The sequence below is a fragment of the Asterias amurensis genome, chromosome 9 (genome assembly GCF_032118995.1).
Source record: "Asterias amurensis chromosome 9, ASM3211899v1".
NCBI classification, from domain to species: Eukaryota; Metazoa; Echinodermata; class Asteroidea; order Forcipulatida; family Asteriidae; genus Asterias; species Asterias amurensis.
This window is the reverse complement of record NC_092656.1, coordinates 3,565,630-3,586,451: the sequence shown is the minus strand read 5'-3', so window position 1 is coordinate 3,586,451 and position 20,822 is coordinate 3,565,630. Positions and strand designations below refer to the sequence as shown.

Below are 20,822 nucleotides of genomic sequence, written 5' to 3'. Positions count from 1 at the left end.
GAAGTAATTTTCCACGAATTTGATTTCGAGACCTGAGATTTAGAATTTGAGGTCTCGAAATCAAGCATCTGAAAGCACACAACTTTGTGTGACAAGGGTGTTTTTTTTTTTCATTATTATCTCGGAAATCCGACAACCAATCGAGGGTAAAAAAAACAAAAACACAGGTTTGTTATTTTTTGCATATGTTGAGATACACCAAGTGAGAAGACTGGTCTTTGACAATTACAAATAGTGTCCAGGGGCTTTAATGCAGACTTGCTCTTAGACTCAGACACTCACCTGATAAGATTGGTAGTGGAAACAGCCCACAAGATGGCTCTTCTATATACTGCTCCTCCCCCTCTGTCTTCTCCTCATCTTCTTTCGTATCCTCGTCTGGTTTGATCATAGGTCTACAAAAACAATCGTCATAAAACACAAGGGTCATTACAATACATCGCGTCACTCACTCAAGACATTGCGGGGAAAAATTGCATCTCGCACAAAATATTTTCCATGCAAAAATGTTGCATCTAGATGAGTACTTATTTTGTGTACATGAACATCCGGCTATTTCAAGCTTGTGTGTATTGTACAGTAACTGGGGTTTTTAAGGAGATCTTATGTACAGTTTAAAACAAAATCAAGCTGCCAATAGATGGATTGCAATGGGCGTCATCAGCCGCAATATTTGATGAATTGAGCTACCATTAGCTGAGAGTCACGCGCAGCGCGTACACGCGTGCACTTTTCTGTTGTTTTACATCAAAGATTGCGGTTGATGACGTGTATTGCAACCCATCTATATGGACGCTAGGCTGTAGTTTACATGTAACTATGACAGGTTTTAAAGTAATGTACGGCATGTCTGCATTGCTTCAAAACCATTGCGCCGTGATGGTTGCCGGTGTAGCTTGGGACTCGGATTCCACCCAGAATCCTTTGCGTCAGATCCTGCCCCTGAGACATTCATATAGCCTACAGGGCTTGTTTCAGGAATGATATTTGACCCTTGAAAAAAAAGTTTGAATATTTCATTGGCTACAATGAAACATGTACTATATGGTGTCAGCCTTAAAAGACTTTTCAGGTAATTTAATCACAATTTTAAAAAAGAATTCAAGAAAATAAATAAATCAGAAATCAGATTTAAGTAGGAAGGTTGTTTGTTCGTTTTCAATGCTGTATTTGACCACTCACATTTGTTAACCTGCCCCCTTTACAGCCTAAGGCCCTTGGCGCTGTAATGGCCTCTCTGCATAAATCTAGACTTGTTAACTGCCAGAATAGGTCATTGCTCTGCTAGAAGGAATTCTTGATTGAGTATTATATCGTAATTCAATAGAAGGAAAAATGAAGGCACTACCCAAGTTTTTCTGATTTCTGTTGTTTCAATCTCTGTGGAGCAATTTTGGGCGCTAACCTTTTTAGTCAAATTATAATTTGAATGCGCGGTCTGCGATTTCACTTGAATGCGTCAAGACGATTGACTTGTCAAATCTAGTTAGCCCCATGGCAACGAGGCGAAGGCGTCATAGCCCGATCAAATTTGTTGGCCTGTCAAGTTAATTTTCTTAAATGTCTCTTGAATGTATAGTGCAATAATTAACTACTACACAGTATTACAGGTCTCTAACTTCCCTCTGGTAAGGGGCATGAACTATATAAGAAAAATTTGTACAGGCCTTGAATTACACAGCGGCAACTGCCTCTGTTGCCCTGTTCATGACCTTGGTGCTGATTTAAAAGTATCCAGTAGATTTTAGTCCAATGCAAGTGTCGTTTTCAAAATGAAAACGAACTTGCCCTCTCAAAGATAAAATTCCAGGCCTGTTTTTAAGAAAAGAAAAAAACCAATATTGCCTTATTTACGACTTTTGTTTTTATCCCTACGCGTGATTTTGCCTGGAAAGTGAGAAGAATTGTTAAAGAAGATGACAAGATCTGACATTTCCCTGTAAAAAGGTTTAAAGCACGACCGTGTATATATAAAAAATGACAAACAACAGAGGTGAACTACTTTGACCTTTTGCTGGATGTCTCACTATCTATCTCATATTCCTTGGGGGTACTTAGAAACCCTGCGCCAAGAATTTTTTTTGTAAAAGCCGATAAAGAAAGAGCAAAAGAAGAAACTATCCAGCATTGTGACCTAGACATACTTAAGTGCCATTAGCTTATGCCCGTGCATAACGCACATGCCGTAGAATCAATAGGCTTTTAGTGACTGAGAATGGGGGCAGGAGGAAGCTGGCAGGGTACAGAGATTCTCACACTCATGGAGAGTCCCTCATTGATTTCTCTAGTGCAAGATAAAGGCAGTTCAAGAGCATTGCATGGTGACCACGGGTTTTTTTTTATCACTACTGCTTCAAGCTCCGGGTTATGATTGCAATGAATGATATGCTTGGTTTAGACGCGGAGAGCTTTTTTTTTTTCTTCCGTCCTTCGTCCTTCTTTCTTCTCTCCACAGTCACACACCAACACTGTGAATACTCTTTTCCATCTCACTTCCTCCTTACCGTTGTTCGCCTCAATCACCCTCTCCACCCACGATATCTGAGTGATTTTGTTTGCGATATTTCAAAGATAGTGCACAGAAAGTTGAACCGCCTTCAATTTAATTGTAATTATTTTCTATGAGGGATGACCCCCTAAGGTACACTTAAAGATAGGTATTAAATTTGATTAAGTGCCGCCTCATGCACAATTCATATTTTTGCTTGTATTATTAAGGGAATATACTTGAAGTACTTGCTGTGTCATGTGTCATTATGATACCCTCTTCCATTTTCAAGTACAATTCAACTCTCTTCACGTGTAAGTTTGATTAAATTTTGCCATTTTGAATATGAGCTCGGAACTTTACGAGACGATTTTCTTGATAAGATTTTTTGATAAAAAAAAAACACCTTTCCTGAAAAACATGGTGACCTTTTCTGGTGGCAAATAAGTCACGTGTAAGTTTGATCAAGTTACCCGTTTTTAAGATAAGCTTGACAATTTATAAGACGCTTTTCCTTATAATTTTCTTCGATAAAAACGCACCTTTCCTGAACAACATGCTGACCTTTCGTGGTGACAATTATGTAGATCGGTTTTAAAGTGTGGGCGCTAGCAGCGACAGAAATAACTCCTACAACATAGAAACTCTAGCCTAATCAATGCAGCTGTAATTGATCATTACAAGTCAATTATCCCAGGGTGCGAGTCCATGAAAGACTTCCAGAATCAGACGCTAACTGCAGTTTTTTTTTATTTTTTTTTTTTTATCTTTTATTCTAGTTGACCTTTCTATCACATTGGCACAGCCCTAGGTTTTGCCAACCCAGGTTGGAAAACTATGGAAAGCCATCAATGCAAAAACTAACAAAACTGCCACATTTTGTAAAAATGTCACACAACTGTTAAATAATAGTGGTGAATTATTTGTTGGAATCAAATTAAAAAATTGTAGAAGATATTGCAGATTTGCAAAAAATTTTGAATTTGGTCAGAACATAGATACTGTTAACTGTTGAACCTTTTAGTAACATTTGGCTGACCATGCCAACGAGCACGGTTTGTTAAATCAACAATGGTAAGGTCTATCGGCAGTAACCAAATTTAGGCTCAAAGAAAATACTTAGTCTGGTCTCTGGTTATCACATGAGAAATAGCCATTGGGTTACACGGGGAACCAGGCATAACCATATAAAACAACCAGTTATTTTAGAAACGGAAAAAACACATTGCAGTGCTGAGAAAGACCTTGAATTTCATTCTCGATGGGGCACAGTAATTTTCCTCAAGTAAGGGGCACTTCTTTGAGGAATTCTTTTAATTTGGATTGGAATATTGGAAAAGGGCACCACAGCAAAAGCACAGGGCAAAAGGCAATTGCCGGAGTCCGCTGGTTATTTTGAGATCTGCTGTGAGAAATCTAGCTGGTGGAAAAAGGCAAAAGAGGAAGGCAGGGTGGGTATTAGTTTTAATCCATCCCCTTGCTGGCAAGATTAAGGGGTGCCCTAGGCGGCTTATCATTGGATTAACCTTCCTTTGGGTTTCTCCGAGGATGTCTAAAACATCTCTGCGATTGGATTGTCTTGATTCACAAACTGATAATAAAACTCCACGACGGAATAAACTCGGGCGACAACGTGTGGAGAGACATATCAACAAGTTGACTTGCAAGAACTCCTGCAATATTGCTTCATGTCAATTTGATCTAAGATTCATTTATTGCCTTGAGAGGACCAAAGGCGTAAAGACGGAAATGTAAGTGAGTACTTGATGAAAAAGGCTACATCACTCCTTAAACAATTCATAAAGAGCAGCGGATGTTTTTTGTTTTGAAACAACACTCACTTTTGTCAAAATTTGTTCACAGAGAAAAACAAATTAAAAAGAAGATCATTCCAGCAAAAAAATGCACCATGCGAATGTTTTTTGGGGTAGATCTGGCAGTGCTAGGTGGCAGCAGACTTTTAACTTAACAGATAACTTTATAACTCTATTTAACAAATTTTTTAAAAATTCCACATGCTTTGAATAGCGCAAATAATCGAGACTCATGAGTTTGATTTTATGCCAAGTCTAGTGTCCCAAAGACTCCCATAAACATGTCATGTATTACTTCCAAAAGTAGTCTGACAGCAGTTTAATGTACACATTGTACAGCATCAAGTTTGATCTGTTAATGTCGTTGATCTTAAAGGAATCACACACCCTTCCGCCCTCTGGGTCGATCTCGTACATTTAAAACAGATTGTTGTTTGGATTGACGATAACAGCGGTAACCAAAATCACCATGGCAACCCAGCTGCAAAATATTACATGCCCGATGAAGACATCCCTCGAGACGATCACAAATGTTCCACTCGTGTGATCTTTGGGAATCTTAAAAAAATAGCGTGGTAAAGTATGAGCCAGTTCACTTAAAATTTTGTTTTCTGACCAACAAAAGTTTTAAAAGGAATTTTTGTTCTTGCACAATATGAAACCAAAACTGGTTGATGAAGGTTAGATGCAATCTATACAACAACCCTTGCTCCCTAGGCCCACTTGCCCATAAAAACCTTCACTATTCTGCAGTCTACAGTGTATGGTCGCTCAATGCCAGCATGTTCTGACTCAGATAAGATTGGTATGCCTACAATCCCGGCCATATTCTCATTGGGCCCTCGCACTAAAAAAAACTGTTTTTTTTTTTTGTGTGTGTTTTTTTTTTCCCTCGCCCGCCCTTTGTTTTTACGCCTACTCTGCAAGCAATGAATGCTCATTGTGCATGAACATTCTCAGTTTTTTTAAAGCCTTCTTTTTTGTGTGTTGTGTTAATTTTTTCAAATACCAGACGTACCCTGTTTTAAAATAACGCATTGAAAAGAAATACATGTACTTACGGCTCTAACTTGAAGGTGCTGGAATAAATGCCTGCTTTCCAGTAAGACCTCTTCGGTAACGGTCTCTTCTTGCCGCACTGTTTACCAGCCATCCTCCCTGCTGCTATGTCTTGGCTTGGAGTTTGTCCTCCCTTGGCGCGACACACAGCCACTGCCGGTTTGGTCTTCTTACTGCCGGCTACCGATGGTGACGGATCGGGCGATTTACAAACCAATGATGAAGGTGGGGTGCAGGGTGTAGGGTAGGGCGCTGTACTGGTTGATGGTTGAGACGGTAAACTGTTGTAAGAACGTCAAAATGTTACATGTCAACATTGATTTCATTTGAAAACAATAAAAGCAATAATAATAATATTACCGACGTCTTATATAGCGCTTTACCAACAAGGTACTCAAGACACTTTCACTTTTTTCAGAAAGACAGGTTTTTAAAGTTATGAAAATCTCAGACCTAATTATGTAGCACCTCATACGGGGTTTACAAGGTGTTACAGCGCATTCAGCAGCCACTGTCAGGAAACACTGCGGTGAACATAAAATGACAAACCTGTGAGAACTTCAGCTTAATCCGTTGTGCGAGTTAAGAGAAAACAGTGAAAAACCACACACAATTTTCAGCATGTAAACACGTTGATAATTATGGTTATTAAGAAGGCAAAGTCAAAATTTGTCAAACAGGGATGACAGTCATTGCTGACAAAAAAAGTCTGAAACTTGGATACAAATCTTATGGGATACATTGAAATGATGGCATTTCAACCTTTTGATCACCCTTTGGAGGTCTAGATTCCAAGGAGCTTTTGGAAACAATATCATCAGTGTTAGAGAAGTAGATCAAAGAGCATGTCTTATTTAATTTGGAAAAAAAAGAACAGCATTTTTTATTACCAGGTAGACTTTTTAAAAGTCTGAAATCAGACAAAAGACTGACAAATCACATCCTTGGTCAAACTACAAGCAATGTCTCAAAAAAACTTTTTTTGCAAACTATTTGTTGCCTTCCTCTTTTCTACACATTTTATTTGTTGCATATTGCTTGTTACTGGTACTCAGCTGTTGTTTGCTTATCCTGAAAATCACGTGGAAATTTGGTTGGTAATCCTGTTTTTATCAAGGAAGAAATTTCATGCTAAGCAAATTTTTATGCTAAGCAGCTCTATGAAATTGGGCCCTGGACAGTTCATGCGTATAATTCTATTGTGATACCCGGTTAAACCTGACATAAGAGAGTGTGAGTATTAATGGTCCCAACTCTTGAATGGCACAGTGCAATTAATGATGCATTAAAGGGAAGGTACACAATTGGTAATTGTCAAAGACCAGTGTTCTCACTTGGTGTATCTCAGCATATATGCATAAAATAACAAACCTGTGAAAATTTTGAGCTCAATTGGTCACCGGAGTTGGGAGAAAATGATGAAAGAAAAAACACCCTTGTTGGGCGAATTTTTGTGCTTTCAGATAGGAATAAAAGACTTCTAGCTAGAAGTCTTTTATTATTTTAGTGAGAAATTACCTCTTCCTCAAAATCTATGCTACTTCAGAGGGAGCCGTTTCTCACAGTGGTTTGTACTATCAACAGCTCTCCAATGCTCTTTACCAAGTCAGTTTTTAAGTTAATATTTGTTTTGAGTAATTACCAAACGTGTACCTTCCCTTTAAGCCGCCGTACATCTTCAGTTATACAGTGCTTGTGTTTGGAGTTGTAAATCTTGTCAGGGTCATTCACATATAGGCCTTCACAATTTGAAAATCGAAACGCTGAGCAAATAATTCATTATATAGTCCATACATAGAACATTATAAATTAATTTATCAATAATAATAAGAAGGTCAAAAGTGGAGTGGCTTAGGAAATAGAGCGACGAGGCAAAGTTTAACCTTTGGTATTTGGAAATGTTTGATTATTTGAGTTTGATATAAATGTACATTTACACAATAAAGCCAACATCTGAATATGGTAGCGTTTTTGAGATATGACCTAAAAGTCAGAGCAAATATGTCCAAGCAGGAAAGATAATCTCTAATTGCAACACACAATCTCAGAAGCGTTACCTTATATTCAAATATCTTTTTACATACCAACATTGTAATGTTTCTCAAAAAGCTTGAGTGATACCAAATGTACACCTTCCCTTTCAAGAGACCAAAATTCAGATCAAGAGAATGTCAAAGGTCAAAAGTGGAGTGGATCAGGGAACAGAGGGACAAGAAACCATCTTTAAAACAAATCTTTCTTTTTTTTTAAGGAAGTCTCACCTGATTAATGTGTTCTCTGTGCAAGTGACGACGGGTTCCTTCATGAGTTTCCGTTTCTTGAGCGGCATCGAGGACTCGTCCACAGCGGCTGTTTCAACAGTCCTCTTCACGACGATCTTTGGCACTTTGGTCATCTGGAGTTTCTTCTTCTGTACCTTGGGTACTTTGGCCTTAGCGGCACTCTTTGCAACTGAAAAAGTCTGTATCTGGGTGACAGTGTTCGCATCAGAGTTAATGGTATTATTTGTGACATCCATTGGTGTCGGAGACACTACACATGGCTTCTCAGAGTTGAGTACTTCCTCAGACAATCTTGGTACATCACAACTTGTTTTGTCGCTTGTAACATCCTTCACATCTGACACCACAATACTCTTCTCATTCTGTTGACAAACAGTGAAGTTCACCTGTGGTGTCTGTTGGGGTGTATCCACCCCTACTGTCGTCACTGACTCCGTTGAAATGTTGACCTTGCAGCTCTTCTTGGCCGTTTCTTTGGAGGATTGTCCACCAAGGCCGGGCTCTATAGAAACTTTAACCTTGTTATAAGCCCTCTTTCTTCCAGGTGTCTTTGTTGTACCCTTTGTTTGCCGCTTGGATACTTTGCTAGTCTGTTGAATAACAGGTGTAACTGCTGGTATTAAAGGCTCCTCTGTTACACCAGATTGGGATTCATTAACAACAACAGTACCTTTTTGTGTGTCCTGTTTATCGACCTTCTCCTGCTCTGTGGTGGCACAGCAGTTCTGAAGTCGGTCAAAAATATTGTCTTGTTTTTTACTCACTGATATTGTGGTGGACGGTTGTGATTTTCGTACAGGAGATTTGACTTTATTGGCTGTAGAGTTGGCACGGGCTCCTGTGTTGAGTTTTGAATTTGGCCCCTTCTTGGGTTTGACCTTTGGCGAGTTTTCCTTGACCAAGTCCACAGATGAGAAGCACTTTTTGATACAGGCTTCTATCGAGTCTTCAATACTGGATAATTGTACGGATTTGATTGCGAGTTTCTCATTTTCACATGGGTCAGTTCTTTTCACGACTTCAGCCTTCTCCCTACATGTTGACTCCACAGGAGTCACCACACTGCTGTTACCCTTCGTCCTGTTTACCATAGTTAGCTTAGTCCTTTTTGTTTTCACTGATAAATCAGTATCCGCTTTGGTTTTCTTCGGTGTCGTTTGACCAGTCAATGTGGGCAAGATGACCTTCGACTCCGTAGGCAGGGAACCGGTTTGAGTTTGGTTCAACTGTTCCGGGTGACAGCTGTTGGTTAACCCCTCTTTTCTCTCAAGCACATTGTTGTTTTCAAAGTCTGCAGCAGTGATATCATCGTCGTTGACTGATTTCTCCGCCATGTTGACTTCGGCCGATGGTTCCGCTTTATCAAGCAACACAGCTTCCTCAATCCGCTGCTTTATTGTCATGAGCTTCTTCTTCAGGTAGGCTTTTGATTTAGGAGGAGTAAATCTGGCAATTCTCCTTCGCCTTCTTTTTTTAGGTGGTGGTTTTGGCAATGTCTTTGGCACTGGAATAGCTGTTTGATGTTGGCTGGCTTCACCGGCATCAGCTTCTGCAAGTCCGTTTGAAAGAAATACTGGTTCGACTTTGGAACTGGTGATGTCGCTCTTCTGGTTTGTCTTCACAGACTGATCCCTTGTGTTTTCCTTCTTTTCCGATGTTTTGGGTGGTGTCGCTTCTCTTGTATTGGATGTTTTGTCGCAAGGTACACTGTTGTCTTTTTGGCACTGTTTTGTGGCGTTTGAGGCTTTAATGGCCTTTGTTTGTTTTGATGCTGTGCTGGCTGTGGATTCGGTGACAGCTTTAACAGATTTGATAATTTTAGCCTTTTTGGATTTTGGCTTTTTGGTTGCAGCTTTAGCAGATGGCTTTGAGTTTAAATCTTGCACATGTGAGTCTGCTGTGTCCACTGTTGGTGTTATTTTCTCCTCAGGTGTTTGCCTCTCTTTGTTAACAAGTCCAGCAGTTTGCTTTCCAAAGACAGTGCTTGGGCAGTCGGAAGTTGCACTTAATGACAGCACATTACTGACTGCAAAATCAGTTTTTTGAGGAACCACAGAATGGCTTCTTTGGAACAAGTCACTCATAGCAAGTCCTGGTGGTTTAGATGCTGCTTTAGGTGACATCTCACTGCCTGAGTTGGTTAAGTACTGCTCACTGATATCATGGCTGCCTTGTTCGCCAAGAACATTCAGTTCTTTCTTCCTTTTGTCATCCTTCTCTTTCTTCTTCTTCTTGTTGGACTTATGCTTACTGTTTTTCATGGTGGGATTACTAAGGACTGTCGCAAGGTACGATGGTCTCAAATAGCTGCTGTAATTTGGATTCAGCTTGGCGATGGCTGATAAATGGTTCTTTGGTTCTGAGTGTTTATCGGTGAAGACAGTTTTGGTGACATCGGTGAGGTCTTCTTGGTGATCCAGTCTCAGTGTTCTTAGCTCTAAGATAACGGCGTCCAGCTCAAACACAAAAGCTGGGCTCATTCTTCCGGGCTGTCTCATAAACCGGTATTTCTTTCTCCTCTTCCTGTGCGGACCAAAGTGCCAGTTCATGATCTTATGGTGTTTGTCTTTCTTGCCGTAGCTGTACAGACCATGAGCCGAGGTGGCTAGTGGGTGGGTGTCGAGCATTTCACTGGACATATCCGATTCGGTGACTGAGGGTACAGAACGCCGTCTGTGTTTGTCCAAGGCATGTTGGTCTGGATTACTGTTATTATCGGTACCTATTCCACTGTCACTAAACATTGTTTCTTCACTCATACAGGTGGTAGCACTCTGCGGAGACGGCGTTTGTTCTTTATGCTGCTTCTCCTTAGAGCCTTCCATAATCTCCGCTCTGATCGGCTCAACGCTCAGCTGCTTCTTCTTCCCGGATTCATGCAGAGCTTTTACAGGCTCGGCGAACACATGCGGGACTTTGGTCGGCGTTCCAAAGCATGAGCTACTGACTGGCGACACTGGGGTGGACATTTCCTTGCGAGGACTGGAAGTCTTATTGGATTTCGGACTGCCGTGCTTTTGAGAGTTCTTGATCGGTTTACCTTGATGAAGCTGAATCGTCTCGTCATCGTCATCGTCGTCGTCGTCGTGTCCATTCTCAAGGAGCCATTCAGTCATGAGTCTAGCAACGCCTGAGCCTGACTTCTTGCCTTTTCCTTTGCTCGGTGGACAGGGTGGGGAAGACAAGGGTGAAGCTATTGGTTCCTCATCTGGAATAAGTATGTGAAGAGGGGAAGTTCCTCCTAATGGTAGAATGGCCGGAGGAGGAACTGGCTTATTATCAGAAGCCGTCAACTCCTTGTGTTTCTCTTTGATTTTGTGCTTTTTGGCTCGCTTGTGTTTTTTCTCCTTCTTGCCGGGCTTGCAGCTCTTGGATTTTCTGTTGATTTTGGTGGCAACTTGAAGTAGTCCATCTGAGTGCACAATTGTGGAACTCTGTACTTTTGTTCTACTTAACTTGGACTTGCCTGATTTACACTTCTTGTCAGCCTTCTTGGATTTTGAGTTTTTCTTGGTTGCTTTAGAGGAAACGGTGACGCCCAAGATAGGTGGGTTGCTGATTTGTGAGGGACTGCTCAAAGGGTGATGTGAGGCAACATCCAATGGACTAACACACAGCAGCGGCTTTTTCTTGAGTTTCGTCTTACATCCTTTTCCTTTGATTACTTTACTCTTTGGAGATAGTGTACTTGTTTTACTCTTTGGTTTGGTTTTGGTGGATTTGGGTGATGTAAGTGGTTTGCCGATTGAACTAGTTTTGGATGATGAAAATGAAGTCAGTTCACAACTGTCACTGTTCTTGTCTTTGGTTTTACTTTTACTTTTCTTTGATTTTTTACTGGCGGAAACTCCAGCTACAGTGATTGGATTCAGTTTGGACAAACCCAGTGAAACGGGCAAACTCTTTTTCTTCTTCTTGTTTCCCTTGCATTTTGTGTTGGCTTCCAGTATGTCTACAGTTGGTTCTTTCAGTTTTTTGGTTTTCGGTGGTTTGATGACAGGAGATATTTCACCCTTGGCTTTTGACTTTTTGCTCTTTTTGGGTTTGTCAGGTGAGAGCTTTTCTTTTCGGAGTGTCGTTTTCACGGCAGACACATTGACTTTGGCAGTTCGTTTCCCAGTGATTTTTGTTACTTTTTCTGCGTTGGCAATGGACACATTATTGGAAAGATCTGAGTGTTTGGCCTTCTGAGGTGTTCGTTTATTCGGACTTACTTGCGCTGCTGCTGGTGATTTGTTAAAGCTAACCGTGCCCTTCTTCAACGCTTCTGTTTTCATTTCATTTGTTGTCCTTGATTTGGGGGATTTGACACACGATTTTGGCACAGAGTTTGACTTTGAGGTGGAAATATTGGATCGCATCGATGGATTGACTTTGGACGGAGAAACTTTTGCGGATTTGTCCTTTTTGGACTTCTGGCAAGCTGCTGCGGTGACTTTAGGTTGTGCTTTTGCTGAGGTCGGGGTCTGCTTTGTTTTGGGACTGTAGCCGGAGTGTACAGTGTACTGCGCCTCGGACACGGTAACAAGTAAACAGGTGTTTTTATTATCGGGTTCTGGCTCATCACTCATTAGATTTGACGTGTCCATCTCTTTCTCAATCACTGCATCGGCACCAAAATTGTGAGCATAGGATTGATATCCAAAATCCATGGTATCAGTCGGAGGATTTGACGACAACAACGCTGACTCTCTATCTTGTTCCATCTCCATGACCTCGACCACCATACCCGTATCGATGGGCATTGGGATACCACCAGGAGGCCCTACACCTTGCTGCTGGCTCATGCCATTCGATGGCAAGTCAATGGATAATGCATTGTCTGTAGTTCTTGCAGTCATAAGCAATGACTCTGCACAATTTTGCACCGTTTCATTTCCATTAGCGAGGGCCGTATCATTTGATTTGGTAGTGTACCTACAATGTGGCCGATCCTCCGGTTCCAGATCTACATCCGCCACACTTAATTCAAAACTCTGCTCCGATACAAAGGATGGTGTGAGTGAATCCACGTCGAGGGCCTGCTCTATTCCTTGAGCGTCCCCGGCCGAATCCGCCAGGGCTTGAAGCAATTCTTCTTCCTCTTGTTTCTGTAGGTACTCTGTTGCCGCATCGCTGGCGGATTGATTGGCAATATCGACGCAGGAGTTCACAAAGCAATTCGTTGTATCATCCGATCGTGGGTTCTGTCCAATACCAGTCACATGGCTAAAATCTATCTGTGAACACAACGAGCCCGTCCCATTGGCTTGGATGAAATCCGACGTCTCACTGTTGGTCAGTGCAATGAGCGATTCCATGGTTGGTTCTTCAGCGGCTTCCTCATTAGATAAACGCAGTAGAGTCCTCGTCTTTCCTTCAGTGTTGGCTGATGTTACATGGGTTTCCGATGTTCTCTTGGGCTTAACTCTCAGCTCAGCATAACATTTCTTGTCATCGACCTAGTGGTAAAAACAAAACAAAAAAACAACAACATTAATTTACAGATTCATACAAATAACATTCGTAATGAAAGTCTCTGGAGATAGTAAACAACAACACAAAGATACTCACATATTTACACAAACACAAACAAAAAATCAATAACGAATCTAATGAAATGTCAACATCAGTTATGGATGAACACCATTTCACAGCACGATGAAATGGGATTGCGCTGTGTGCACCACACTCAACACATCACTGGATTAAAAAAAAAAAAAACTGCCAGTGCCAGAGTAAAGGTACCATTATCGGTAAGTGAGTGAATACATCAATGATAGAACGAGACACAGCCCGAGCCCTAGGGCAATCAACATAATGCCAAACACTGCACCAATATATACTCTAGTGCTTATACAGTGTTACATTTAATCAGAGGGGTTGTGGCTACCGGTACAATCAGGGAATCGGGGAATCTAAATTTCTCAATGGCTTACTCTGGTATGATGAATGGCGGGATATATTTATTACCAATGTAGTACAGTACATGTACATGGGTACATTGAGAGATATTTATTACCAACGTACATGTAGTACATACATGTACATTGAAATATACCAGCGTACTGCACAATGTACATGTACATTGAAAGATATTTATTACCAACATAGTGCATACATACATTGCACAAGTATTCCCTTTAATTGTAAATTTCTGGCACAGTGTGTTGCATTGATTCATATGTGCACGTACATGTACAGCGTTTCACTGATAAAAATGACGGCACCCACACTAGATTTAATCTCACGAGGTTAGGACAGTGTGTGATACTTGACCTTATTATTAAAAGCATTTTAAAGGCCGAGTCACACTGCAGCGATAACGAAAACGATAACGATCACGACGCAGAGAGAACGCATTATATTGGTTGAATTGCTCCACGCAGAATACGCACACGCTCACTCAACCAATGGAATGCGTTCTCTTTGCGTCGTTATCGTTATCGTTCTCGTTATCGCTGCGGTGGGATCGGGCCTTTACACTTGTCTTGATTGTATCATGCAACATTCACCTTTTGACTGTGAAAGTGTTTAATGCTTTAAAATTGTGTAATTTATTTTCAGAATAAATATGATGAAAAATGTATAATTTTGATAAATTTCACACCAAGTGTTCCAAGCTCGTCAAATGGCCTGCTTACATATTAATGTAAATCTGAATTAACATTAAAGATTAAAGGGAATGTTAAAACAGTTAAAGACAGTGGACACTATATTGGTAATTGTCAAAGACCAGTCCTCTGATTTCGAGACCTCAAATTCTAAACTTGGAAAATTACTTCTTTCTCGAAAACTACGTCACTTCAGAGGGCGCCGTTTCTTACAATGTTTTATACCATCAACCTCTCCCCATTACTCGCTAACAAGAAAGGTTTTTTGCTAACAATTATTTTGAGTAATTACCAATAGTGTCCACTGCCTTTAAGAGCCCTGATTTTAAGATGACAATCCCTGCACTTTTTAAATTATATTTAAACCATATTGTAAAACTTTCATGTGTTGACCTTCAGAAAAAATTGTTGTATAAGGAAAAATCAAGATTGCACGGCCGTACAGTTTCAAAATAGGAAAGAGGACTCATGAGGGCACTATTGTGCCCTGTTTTGGTGTGGGTTGCCAATGGTAAAACAAACACAGAGTAAACAAATTAAGGTGTCCATACGATCAATTTATCACTAAAATAAATGATGCATAATAAAGGGTTAACACCGATCACAGTGTGAGTGAATTGTGTCCACATTACGTACGCTCGCTCGACAGCCATGTAAACCCCCAAATCCCAGGGCAGCAAATTTTTCTCAAACCTGAAACACAGTCAGCATCACGACACAAAAGTATAACAGCAAGGGCTTTACAAATGAAGAGTTCATCGTTCTCTGCGCTGATTGCAAGACTATTGATTGTTCCTCGTCAACTGCTTGACCCACATTTATTTACACAGTGTTACATCGCAACCAAGTCCATTCACACAATGACTTTCCCCGTTGTTAGGAAGGTTCATGTACTGTTACCCATGACCCGCTGGGATTTAAATTCTTGAACGAGGTGAAGCTACTGTCCATGGAAATAATGATTAGTTAGAACTATACAATTTAAGGGGAGGTATTTCAGGAGCAACTAGTGCAATGCACGCACGCCTCATTGTATCTCAGAGGCAACAGAGGCAATGCAAAAGTGGCGTGTTAAAAATAGACCACATTGAAAAACAAAGAACATTTAAGACTTGTTTTGAGCAGATTTCTATTCCTGTTTTAGGAGTAAAAACACTAGTCTTGCGCTAGAAGAAAAAATTACTAATAATACAACACCTAAATGAAGGTGCATCCTCTATGATGCTTGTGTCCTGCAAGATCAGTAATAAGGCAGGGCATTATACAAGTATAATGACACAAAAACTGCATTGAATAGAAGAAGAAAAAAAGTTGTCTGCTGTTCGGAAAAACACTATTGCAAACCATTTCCAGGTAATCAATGACAAGTTTCATACAATTAAATAGGTTAAACCGCTCCTAAACTTTCAGATTAACAAACTCACATGACTTTGAGTTTACCACCAATGTATCATACTTCACTTCTTGATTTATAACGGTGACAGAAGACCCAAACACAAACTGTTGTAAGTGCACCCCCTGGCTCTGAGGTAAACCACAATCTACCTGTGTACTGAACTCTTCTTGTGTTGACTGCTACCCCAGAGAGAGTGTCCCTCGCCCCCACCATCATTGACCTCATGAGGTAACTACAGTTCAACCCTGAAGAGTAACTTAAATACACCCCCTCATAAATAATACAATGTAGCTCAGTGATTCCAGGAGAATCTGTTCCTGGAACTCAAGGCTAGTGTCCTGCCAGCAAAGAGTGGGCAGACCCCTGAGAGCTACAGACCTACTGGCAGCACAACAACCTAAAGCACGCAGACATTAAAGACACTGGACACAATGTGGCAAACGTCAAAGACCAGTATTCTCACTATGTGTACATCCAAACAATATGTAAAAATAATAACAAACCTGTGTAAATTTGGGTTCAATTGGTCATCAAAGTTGCAAGAAAATAATGAAGGAAAAAAAAAACATCCCTGTCGCACAAATTGTGTGCTTTCCAACGCCTCAGAAATGCTTCAAACCTGAACTTGAAGTCTTTCTCGTACTCAAATCTTTTAGTGGGAAATTATCGATTTCTCAAAAACTATTTTACTTCAGAGGGAGTCATGTCTCACAATGTTTTAAACTATCATCAACAGCTCTCCGTTGCTCGTTACTAAGTAAGTTTTTCTGCTATATTTTGAGTAATAACCAAAACGTGTCCAGTGCCTTCAACCGATCTGAACAGCCTACTCATCCTGATCAGGCATTTTGAGAGAAATTTTTTGTTTTCCCTTTTTTTCTGAGAGCAAAGAAAAGTGTGAATAGCCCATCTGTGTAGATATCTTACTCTTTACGTGTGATTTGTATGCAGACTAACCCTGGGATGTGAGTCACTATCTAAACATTTATTTCATTTATTACAATCATTCACAGCGCTTTTACACCATCAGACGTATCGGTTGTCTGCACGCTCCAACATCTACTGATGCATCATTTTGTGACACCAGAGATCCATTTGGTCAGGTACAAAGATTAAAGCAAAATGATAATTGAAGTTTTCTACAGCATCGCGTATAAAAAAAATGGTTCACAGAATATTTTTAATTAAAAAAAAAAATTAAAAAGGTAGAAGGCCAACAACAAGAAATGCAAATAATTTTTGTTTTTTTATTCTTAATTGCTTTTTAAAGGAAAGGGCCATCGTCCTTCAAAAAAAATACAAGTACAATAACAGGCATTGGCAGCCATTTTTCCAATTTTGAAAGTTGCTTGTTATTCTACAGACTTTTTTTTTTTTTTTTTTTTTTGAAAATGATGACCCGGCTCAATAGCCAAATATTTCTCATGAAATCTGACTGTGTGCCCAATTCCGTGCTTGTACCCTTGTAGTCCATTCCCCAAATATTGCCCCTATAAAAACCAACTAGGATTTCAAAATTTACAGCCATGAAACACCCAACCTTCAAACTCAATTTGTTTAGCTGAAAGATTTGTTTTCTTGCAAGAATCTTGTGCCCGACAGACAAAGAAAAAAAATATGCCAGAGCATCCCTGCCACGAAGGCTGTTTTTTAGGCCCACAGATGGAGATCTTAGCATGTTAGGCATTAATTTGGTAGGGTGACACGCTATGATTGATGATTGATGGGGGGAAATCCAAACACAGAGTTTGTTCACACCTCATGAGTTAATAGCATGCTGAGCCAACAGGCCAAACCTGGCATGCCATAAAATATTAAAACGCCACAGTAATTAGGGCCGAGTGATATTACCACACCTCGATCACTACTGCTGCCTGCAGGCGCTGTATTTAATCCTACAATAAAATTAATGTTTTTTGTGCTGGTCAAATCGGGAGTTAGCCTTGGATATTATCTGCATTCATTCAAGTTGTATAAAACATTGTGAGAAACGGCTCCCTCTGAAGTAACGTGGTTTTTGAGAAAAAAGTAATTTTCCACGAATTTGATTTCGAAACCTCAGATTTAGAATTTGAGGTCTCAAAATCAACTATCTGAAAGCACACGACTTCGTGTAACAGGGGTGATTTTGTCTTTCGTTATTATCTCACAACTTCAACGACCAATTGAGCTAAAATTTTCACAGGTTTGATATTTTATGCGTATGTTGAGATCCACCAAGTGAGAAGACTGGTCTTTGACAATTACCAACAGTGTCCAGTGTCTTTAAGTAACAATTTATACTCAGTGCCGAGTCCTCGGTATAGAAAAACACAAATCGGTGATTGACAAAAATCCTAATCACATAATTGGTCTTTATCCCTGAAGCACTAATAACAGCTCAGTTAAACATGTAGGCCCTATGCATGCACATGGTTCATTATGACTAGCTTTTGTAGTAGTCAAATGCAAATGAAGTACATAGATAGTGAAGACGCACAATAAACTAAGTACAGTTAATTGCAAATGCACAATAAACTGACTATAGTTAATTGCTAATGCACAGACTGGCGATTATTAAGTGTCAAGCTACTTAATTAAGAAATACATACAGGGATGCACTTATGTATTGAGTCACAGTCGGCTGTACACCAAAGTGATATGACCTTTATAGTGTTGTAATAAATTACAAGAATACTGCAAATTACAAAATGAAGCGATAAATTCACTGTGTATGATTTCATCCTAAGATTTATGCACTGTTAACCAGTCGCAACAATGTATTTAAAAAAAATATTTGTTGGTTATCTTATTCTCTTCTGAACAAGATTTCTCTGTGCTTGCAGGCTTTATCAAATTTATGTGACTATCAGTTAATATTTTATTTTATTAATGATTACTTTAAAGGCAGTGGACAGTCACTACTGGTAATTGTCAAAGACTAGCCTTTACAGTTGGTGTATCTCAACATATGCATTTATAAAACAACAAACCTGTGAAAATTTGAGCTCAATCAGTCATCGAACTTGCGAGATAATAATGAAAGAAAAAATACCCTTGTCACACGAAGTTGTGTGCGTTTAGATAGTTGATTTCGAGACCTCAAGTTCTAAACTTGAGGTCTCGAAATCAAATTCGTGGAAAATTACTTCTTTCTCGAAAACTATGGCACTTCAAAGGGAGCCATTTCTTACAATGTGTTATATCATCAACCTCTCCCCATTATTCGTGATCAAGAAAGGTTTTACGCTAATAATTATTTTGAGTAATTACCACTAGTGTCCAGTGCCTTTAAAGCAATATCAGTAACATTTTACAAGTAGAGAATCTGGTGTTAGTTAATATCATTATTCTGATTATTTTTAACTGATGTAAATCCATAGAGTTATATATAAGAACTAGAAGGCGCACGAGTGATGCTTCGTGCACAAACGCCACGGGACCGCAAGATGACAAGCGCGTCATTATGCACGCGCGTTGAATATGAAATACACGTTTGAGGTTTTTTTTATTGAACGCTCACGCGATGCTGTTTGTACAACTTACAAAATGGCCGCACAAACACACGCTGTGAGATAGCTGTTTTGTCAACTTAGAAAATGGCCGCCTGCTCACATACCGGGGCGCGTATATAGGCCAGTGCACGCTCTAGTTCTTATATATAACTCTATGTGTAAATCACAGCTAGCCTACCTAAATAATCCCTACATTACATGTATGTTATGCTTACATGTATGTTATGCATAAAACAATGCCAAGATGTTATTTGCTTCCCGATATTGACAATGATAGGGTTCACACCTTGGACTGTTGTACAAATAATGGAGATAGTTGTATTATTAAAAACAGTTCCTTGTTCAGATTTGTTTGTGCTTAGCAACTTCTTGTGCTTAAAGACTTAATGATTTTTGTTTGCTATTGATTACTTTTAAAGCGCTGTGAGTTAGATTTTACAAGTAGAATGTAAGTGTTGGTTAATATCATTATCATGATTATTTCTAACCGATGTAAATCACAGCTAGCCTACCTAAATCCCTACGTTATATGTTAAGCATACATGATAAACAATACTAAGATGTTATTTGCTCCCAGATATTAATGATAGGGTTCACACCTTGGACTGTTTGTATAAATAATGGAACAATGTATTAAAAATAGTTCCTTGAACTTCCATTAAAAGGTTTACAAATTTAGTTTTAAAATGTGGGTGGATTTTTTCCCCTTTTTTTGCCATTAATTTACTTTATGCTTTGTTATTCTTGTTTTAGTTGTTTTTGGTTTTGCGTTTGTATTTTGGTGGTGGTTTTTGTGTGCGTTTTTGTAAGCTTTTATTTAAGGGGGGAGGGGGTTGGATTTATCAGCTCCCATAGCTTTAAACAAAAAGACAAAACAGACAGTCTACCGCCATAATAGAGAACTCTATGGTAAAACACAGGTAGCTCACTGTGCTAGACTCCGGCAGCATGTTATGAGGATCCATCTCACCGCAATGCGGTATATTTAGAACTTCATATTTTCACAACACTTCCTTGTTTCCAACAATATTTATGTAGTGACTGATCAATAGGCCTTTTGCAACTGCTGAACTCTTGTACACTATGAACTATAGGTAGGGGGAAGATTACACAGAAATCTAAAATCCTGAACATTGGACAGTAGTCTCGTCTTGTGCCTAATAATGTCTTAGAGCGGCTGAACAAAACCATTAATATTGCTAAGCGAAAATAAGCAAAACTGTTTTCTGCTCAGCTCCTTTTTGTGCTGGGCCCTTTTTTCCCCTGCTAAGAAAAAATTAGAAGGATCCCTCACAGTTTTTTTTTCACCCTAACTTGAGCCATAAAAGCACCCAAAAACTTGAAGTGTTTTTCAGTTTTCTGTGGCATAAAAAAAGGTGGAAATTGTCGGATTGGCTGAAAAGTTGCACACTTGGTACAAAATCATCATGATATACCCATCATATACATGTATGGCTGATGATTTGACTGATTTTTAAAACAATTTTTAAACATGAACACATCTTGAAAGAGCACTTCTTGGCACTGAAGCCTCACAATGTCATGCAAAATTGACTTTTATTTAGGTCACTATGGTCCTTAAAGGGCTAAGCTTTTAAAAAATAAACAAGAGTGAACAAATAAAAACACAACCCCCACAATACTATCAACGCATGTTTAGCTCAAATTTCTCACAGAATCAAAATAGTGGCATCAC

General features: G+C 39.6%; 1 protein-coding gene across 5 annotated transcripts in view; it reads right to left on the bottom strand.

Moving 5' to 3' along the window:
• LOC139941448 (uncharacterized) overlaps positions 1-20,822 on the bottom strand; it is a 96,206-nt gene that overhangs the window by 29,440 nt on the left and 45,944 nt on the right. For all 5 annotated transcript variants that reach the window (XM_071937946.1, XM_071937949.1, XM_071937947.1 and 2 more), the window contains 3 exons: positions 7,623-13,084; positions 5,364-5,642; positions 283-395 (listed from right to left, as the gene is read on the bottom strand). In XM_071937946.1, the coding sequence (XP_071794047.1) occupies positions 283-395; positions 5,364-5,642; positions 7,623-13,084 (5,854 nt within the window). The remainder of the gene's footprint in view (positions 1-282; positions 396-5,363; positions 5,643-7,622; positions 13,085-20,822) is intronic.